The following is a 7,884-nucleotide window of genomic DNA, read 5'->3' on the forward strand; positions in this document are numbered from 1 at the left end:
ACTACTACAATATGCTACATAATATACAATAAATATATATAAATACTTAACTTCTGCTACGAATGCCACGACAAAAAACAAATAAAGCTTCAAACTTCAAGCTGCAGAAATATTTAAGAAATACGCTTCAAAGCTCTACATATTTTAACTTACTGCTTAACAGTTGAAAGCTTCAAAGCTAATTTCACACAAAATACAGACATAAAGCCTCACACACATAAGAAGACACACATACATTTGCTAAATCACACGCACACATATACATATATACAGTCACATACAAATAACCACATTTGTACAAAATCACACATAAATATAACAGTTACAATAAGCTTTACTCTTCTGAGCTTTCAACGTTTTCCAATCTATAAAGTTAAAGTTAAAGAATTGACATTTGCGAACGAACTATAGCCGAGATGCCTGCACGCAAGCGCAATACACACACAACAGCAGCAACAACAAGAGACAGCTTTTAGATTGAAGGCGAAAAGCGCTACAAATGAAAGCGCCCACATATGAAGCTTTCACGGCGTGAAAACGATTTTTTTTATTAATATTATTTTAAATGTAATTTAAATTATGAATTATGTTATATAAAAAAATATTTTAAAAATTGAATGTTATCGAAAATATTATTTAAATTTAACATGTAATTAAAAAATAATAATTGTATAATTCTTTGTGTCAGGAAATTAAATTTAAAAATATTTTATGCTCAATAAATAACAGTGCAGTAATGAGAGCAAAAATTTATTTTCAGCAACCACAATTTTATAAAAATTATTTAGCTTTGGACTAAGGAATTAAATTAAATTAATTGTTTATTAAGTTTGCTGAAATAAACAATTTGTATAATATTTTGTAGCTAAATTAATTGGAATCGCTCAATTTTGTATACAAAAGTACTTATTTCGAAATTCGAAAACTTATTATTTAAAGAAAATAAAAAAATATTAAAATGAAATGAAAATGAAAAATTTTAGGCAATCAATAACGCAACAATATCAACAAGTATTACAAAAGTAATCTGCAACTCAAAATTTGCATAACCTTTATTTTGTTTTTGACTTTTTTCTAGAAAGAGAGATCTTAAAAAGTATTGAAAATAATATATAGTTAAAATTAATAAAGTACACATAATTTTAAACTATTAAAAGTAATATTTGAACTTTTAAGCTTGTTGACCATTGAAATGGATATTCAAAATATTTTGCTTTTTTCGAACTTACAAATTCAATTAAGACTTTTCACTTTAACTTATGTAGCTTTCACTTAAATAAAGAGCTTACATCGCAGTACTCTCTAAGAGATATTCAAATTAATTTCAAGAAATTAAATAATATAGCAAGACATTTTAAAAATACATTAAATATGAATTACATTTAAAAAAATAATAATTCTAAAGTTTTAAGTCGAACACTGTTACGCAGTTTTTATTAAAAATCAATAAAAATAATACGAAAGTCAATATCTTGAAACCCGGTACATTTTACAATAATAATAATAACAGGATTAAAAGTTATTTTTACTTAAAATCAAATGTTGAAAAGGAATTCAGTTTTTGCTATAAAATGCTAGAAGTATTTAATGAAATTGCAATAATTTATAGACTCCATCAAGTAGGCTATTTTGAAACTTCCATTATAAAAAATATGAAAAAGAAATATTTTTTTTATAATAAGTGGCATTAAAAACATTATTTTTAATAACTTGTTATCGATTTAATAAAAAAATAAATTTAATAATATAAGACGAAGACGTCTACACATTTGTTATAGATTAGTAATAGCATATAAAAATACTAAATAAAATAAATATTGAAATATTTGCATATTGAAAAAGACAAATAAATTTGGAAATAAAAAAGCTTAATTTTAAACACGCAATACTATACATTGTTGAAGGACATAGTGAGAAACGTACCATGAGAGTAATTACTAAGCCTTAACGCAACATTAAAAATTACAACAATAAATTACACACACGCAAAAATTAGCTAAATCAAACTAACTAAAATCTATACATATAATTAAAAGCACACTTAAGCAAACTTAATGCCACTTAAACACACAGGATAACTGCAATATGATACATGCATTATAAGTCAAAACAACAAATGTTGTTTCGCGAGAAATATATGAATTACACACGTATGTCATATAGTTAATAATATTAACGGTGCAATACAACTTCTTCTATAAATGTTTTGTGTCCAAGACAGACAACAGTGTAGTAACAGATGCAATAAAAATATTGTTGAAATAAGAAATTCCAGTTGGTTTCATTTGTGATTTTAAATCCGATAAATATGTACACAAGCGTAAGTATTGAAATCTATTTAAAAACACAATAAACTATTTAAATATGTTTCCTTAACCCCACTTTATATTTCTATAGTATCACTTAATTGATGGTTGTCACTTTCCACATTAACTCTTTATTTTTTTTTATTAACAATAACAGTTCACCGCAAATAAAAATACAACTCTTAACAGCAACTCAACTCATATAGATTCTTGGCTCATATTCAGCATGGACATATCTGCGCTGGAGTCGGCGACATGATATGAAGAGTCTAGTGGTAGGTCCAAGTCATCGTCACAAAGCATTTTGCGCATGCGCTCTTTGTATCTGTAAAGTTGAGAAAGAAATTTAGAGGGGATATCAGAAATATCACATCATTTATACTCACATTTGACTGTCCGGATTATTTTCTTGATTACGACACTTTTCCAACTTCTTTTCAATCATTCTTACTTTATCTTTCGCTGGCAGCTCGTATGCCTTAACCATTAAACGTATTTCTTTAAAATAAATATTAAATTAATATAAGAAGAATTAAATATAAAAAAATAAAAAAAACTTACTACGAACGGCCTCAATGAGCGCGGGCAATTTATCACGTGCCGCCACAAATAAATTTTCAGTAACATAGCTGTCCAAATTCTCCTGTTCTTTACTAGCTGCATGCAACACAGCTGCCAAAGCAATCTGCATATAAGTGCAATTCAATTATTAAACTACACATTTGTTTACCCAAACTGCTTGTGTTACCTGTGATGGCGCGTACAGCAGACATGCGTCAGTGAAGAATGTCTTTTCTATAAATTCATCTATGTGTGGTCTCAAACGTTCCGGATTCGACATATTACTACGAGTCTATAACAAATATTTTGCACATTAACAAAATAAACAGCAATATAGAGCTGAGTATACCACAACCTTGATATCGATGAGAAAACCCTCAACAGGCCTATAGGGATTATGCACAGTCAAATAGTAGTTAAGTTGTTGCATCATAAGCAACTCATTCGAGAGTATAATATCCATGGCCTTATTACGATCACCTTTTATGTTACCAACAAATTGTCCAATGGATACATTAAACTCCTCAACTTTGCAAGCTAAATAGACACACGTGGCGCTGGAATTAAACACTTACTGATTAATTTGTCAATTGTTAATATTGTACCTCAAACTCACAGTATCTCCTTAGGATGGTAATCCATTGGTGTGTTGTTCAGGTAGAAACGTTTGAAATAATGGAATGCTGTGCCGACAACACATTTTGGCATAGGCGGTTCGAAACGACGACAGAAATCATTTAAATACAATTCATATTGTTTAACTAGTACTCGTTCCTCGACAGGCAGTAGGAAAAACGAATCACGCTGCTCCTGCTACAAGTTGCGTTTATGAAGGATAAACATTTAATGCAAATTATCCATCCTGTTAATATACTTACATTCAATTGTGCGCCATGTGTATTTATGTAATTAACATTTTGTTGTAATCGTAATTCAGTAAGTTGTTGTTCATTTGCAAAAGTCCAATATTTTTTCTGTGAGCTTAAAGGAAACATTTCTTTAACCGGCGACAATTTATTTATTGTGTTATTTATGCTGCTTCCTCTTCTTTTATTGACTGTCACAATTGTATGCGCGAGTACAGGATGATCTAAATGAAACAAATTGAGTTGTCAATAAACGTATGTGGCAGACAAGTTCACAATGCCATATGTTTTAAATGCATCAGAAATAACTTAGCTACGTAACTTAATGAACGCTATTCTGTAACGGATTAAACAGAGAACTTATTAGTTAATAATGATAAATTCTATTTAGTAATACCGATTTTTATACTCTCGCAACCTGTTGCACAGAGTATCATAGTTTTGTTCACATAACGGTTGTTTGTGTCACCAAGAAATATAAGAGTTAGATATGGGGTTATATATACATAAATGATCAGGATGATGAGTAGATTTGAAATCCGGATGTCTGTCCGTCCGTCTGTCCGTCTGTCCGTCTGTCCGTCTGTCCGTGCAAGCGATAACTTGAGTAAAAATTAAGATATCTTAATGAAACTTGGAACACATGTTCCTTGGCACCCTGAGGAGGTTGCTTTGGAAAATGGGCAAAATCGGTCCACTGCCACGCCCACAAAATGAAGGAAACCGGAAACCTACACAGTGTCATAACTAAGCCATAAATAAAGTTATGAAAATGAAATTTGGAACATAGGATCCCATTAGGGAGGGGCACATTTGGATGTAATTTTTTTGGAAAAGTGGGCGTGGCCCCGCCCTCAAATAAGTTTTTTTGTATATAACTCGCAAACCAATAAAGCTATATAAGCCAAACTTTCTGCAGTCGTTTCTTTTAGCCATTTCCTTATACAGTCCAAAAATGAAAGAAATCGGATAATAACCACGCCCACCTCCCATACAAAGGTTAGGTTGAAAATTACGAAAAGTGGGTTAACTCCCTAACGAAAAACGTCAGAAACACCAAATTTTACATAAGAAATGGCAAAAGAAAGCTGCACTGAGATTTTTTTTACAAAATGGAAAATGGGCGTGGCGTCGCCCACTTATGGGCTCATATCTCAAGAACTATTCGACCGATTTCAATGAAATTCGGTATATAACACTTTCTTGACACCCTGATGACACGGGTGGAATATGGGCGAAATCGGTTCACAACTACGTCTACTTCCCATATAACCCAATTTTGAATTCCATCTGATTCGTTCACTTTATAATGTATTCATAAGGAACCAATGAAGCTAGCGGAATAAAACTTTACACAAATACTGTATTTGAGCTGTGACATCACTTGTGGAAAAATTGTCAAAATCGGACCATGACTTTTCAAGGCCCCTGATATCAAACATGAAGAACTCAGTGCCTAAGGTTAATTTTTCACCGAAAATATAGGTAAATCCCTCAGATATTTTAATGTAATTCATTCCCTCTGAATTTTTTTCTTATAACAGTTTCTCTCTGTACCTGAAATGGTAAAAATCGGGTCATAACTTCCCCCAGATCCTATATACCTAATTATAAGTAATATTAAATTAAGTGATCGTATAGTCTTCGATACATTGTATCTTGGTGGTGAAAACGAGTGAAATCGGTTTAGGAATTACCTCAGTCCCCATATACTATTTATGATGATTTTCGTTATTCTATCTATTCTTCTTATGCCGAATATATGGGTCGAATTGTGTTGTCTTTATAAAATTACATCAATAAATTGCGAGAGTATAAAATGTTCGGTTACACCCGAACTTAGCCCTTCCTTACTTGTTCTATTTTAAAGTGGAATTGAATGAAAATTGCGTCGATGCTGTTACAGTCTTTTAATTTTTTACTGATATGGGAACAGTGCGCTCCGGAGAACAATTACGACCGTGTACTATGTCCTAACATTAAAGACTAGACGGTTTTGAAACCTTTTCGACCGCAAGATATGACCATGGGAATAACTGAAACCAACGAAACCACAACCATCCATTGGGAACCATTCAGTAGGATCAGTAAAAAAAACATGGAAGATTGTGCTGTGCCATATATACTCCTATAATATTTATTCATTAAACATATTATTATTTTTTTTTAATTTGGCTACCTTCTGATTGATCACTCAAATATATAACAAAAATTTAAAAGAATAGAATTTTTAGTGACAACAATATTTTGAATGCAATAAACAAAAAACATCAATAAAATTCGGCAAATTAACAAAATTCCTAGTTATCTACTAAATGGGCACCAACTACCAAAATGTACCGTGCGCTCTACAAGACGAGCTCCGACGCATAGCCAATGCGATAGTCGCACCAGGCAAAGGTATACTGGCGGCCGATGAATCTCCCAATTCCCTGGACAAAAAGTTTTCACCCTACAATTTACCAAATAACGAAGAAAATCGACGTCAATATCGTCAACTCTTGTTTACGACCGAAAACCTACAAGACTACATATCGGGTGTTATATTACATAACGAAACGCTATACCAAAAAGCGGATAATGGCAAGACATTCGGTGATTTGCTGCGACATCGTGGCATAATTGTGGGTATAAAAGTGGATAACGGCATTGTACCCTTACCTGGTACTTTGGATGAGGGCACCACAGAGGGTCTTGATAATCTCTACTGTCGTTGCGGAAAATACAAACGCGATGGTTGTGATTTTGCGAAATGGCGTTGTGTTTTGAAGATCAATAAGCATACGCCCTCCTATCAAGCCATCGTGGAAAATACGAATATACTTGCACGTTACGCTGCCATATGTCAGTCGCAGGGCATGGTGCCGATCGTGGAACCTGAAGTGCTGGTCGACGGCGATCATGATATCATTAGAGCACAAAAGGTAGGCGAAATACTTCGGAACTTAAATTTCCATTCTCAAATCTCTTGCATCACAAAAAGGTGACGGAAACTGTTTTGGCTGCTCAATACAAGGCATTGCATGATCATCACGTATTCTTGGAGGGCACATTGCTGAAACCGAATATGATATTGCCTGGTCAAAATAGTTGCCGAAAGAATTCTCCAGAAGAAGTAGCTTATTTAACAGTGCAAAGTTTTCTTAGAACAGTACCAGCTGCTGTGCCAGGTATAAATGAAATATTTTGTATCAATTAGTTTGAAGACACGGTTTAAGTGATGAACAAGCTCAGTCCTTCAATGACTAATAGTTTTGATCGAGAATTTTCTCCCAATAAAAATATTTCACTGACGTGCCGTATAAGTTAATCTCATAGTCAAGCTTGCTACCGACCCATGTTACTATGTTCTCGAGATAATACCATTAAATTTAATATACAGTGTTATCTACGTTTTTTTAGACTCTTTTTGGAAGAACTTTCAATAGACCTCTCTTTGAATACAACTTTCTTGATCGGTTACCTCAAAGTATACCGATCTTATCCAGATAATACCGTTAAATACTTTACTAAAATGCTTGTCTTCCATTCCTTTGGTTCCGATTTTCTACTCCTCTCATGATTCTAGAAGCAATTGCTTCTTCTCCAACAAAATCCAAATATCGAATATCAAATTTTATCTCATATGAACACATACATATGTCCTTAAAAATTTACTCATTTCTTCCATATGTCTTTATTTCAAGGTGTCCTTTTTCTTTCCGGCGGTCAAACGGAGGAAGATGCTACGGTGCATTTAAATGCTTTGAATGCCATAAACTTGAAGCGTCCATGGGAGCTCTCCTTCTCTTACGGACGTGCCTTACAAGCTTCGGCCATGGCAGCTTGGGCTGGCAAAAGAGAAAATATTCCACTGGGTCAGGCCGAGCTTAGAAAGAGAGCTAAAGTAAGTAGACTGAAGAAGCGTATTACAGTTGTTTAGATTTTTTTATTAATCTTTGATTTCCTTCTACTACTCTCACAGGCGAATTCGCTTGCCAGAAGTGGTAAATATGTTGCGGGTTCCATACCACCCTTTAAGACGGAACAATGTTTATATGTAGCCGATCATAAATATTAAAAAAATCAAAAAACATCAAGCAACAATAACATAAATTAATTATACAAGTATACAAATTCTCCTGTAAAAACAATCTTAACTCATAAAAATT

The 7,884-nt window shown here is 33.0% G+C and overlaps 2 protein-coding genes across 2 annotated transcripts; one reads left to right on the forward strand and one right to left on the reverse strand.

Annotated features, from left to right (window-relative positions):
* Positions 1 to 2,407: 2,407 nt before the first annotated feature.
* Positions 2,408 to 3,904, reverse strand: LOC105209840 (cyclin-H). Its single transcript, XM_011180469.3, has 7 exons — positions 3,746 to 3,904; positions 3,484 to 3,680; positions 3,223 to 3,424; positions 3,055 to 3,159; positions 2,868 to 2,991; positions 2,693 to 2,804; positions 2,408 to 2,631 (listed from the first exon to the last, which is right to left on the reverse strand). Exons 1-7 carry the CDS (start codon positions 3,860 to 3,862, stop codon positions 2,505 to 2,507), a joined length of 984 nt encoding a protein of 327 aa, XP_011178771.1. The 5' UTR covers positions 3,863 to 3,904; the 3' UTR covers positions 2,408 to 2,504.
* Positions 3,905 to 5,891: 1,987 nt separating this feature from the next.
* On the forward strand, positions 5,892 to 7,884 carry Ald_4 (fructose-bisphosphate aldolase). Its single transcript, XM_011180471.3, has 4 exons — positions 5,892 to 6,657; positions 6,717 to 6,903; positions 7,420 to 7,619; positions 7,698 to 7,884. Exons 1-4 carry the CDS (start codon positions 6,049 to 6,051, stop codon positions 7,791 to 7,793), a joined length of 1,092 nt encoding a protein of 363 aa, XP_011178773.1. The 5' UTR covers positions 5,892 to 6,048; the 3' UTR covers positions 7,794 to 7,884.

The sequence above is a fragment of the Zeugodacus cucurbitae genome, chromosome 6, assembly GCF_028554725.1.
Source record: "Zeugodacus cucurbitae isolate PBARC_wt_2022May chromosome 6, idZeuCucr1.2, whole genome shotgun sequence".
Taxonomy (NCBI): Eukaryota; Metazoa; Arthropoda; class Insecta; order Diptera; family Tephritidae; genus Zeugodacus; species Zeugodacus cucurbitae.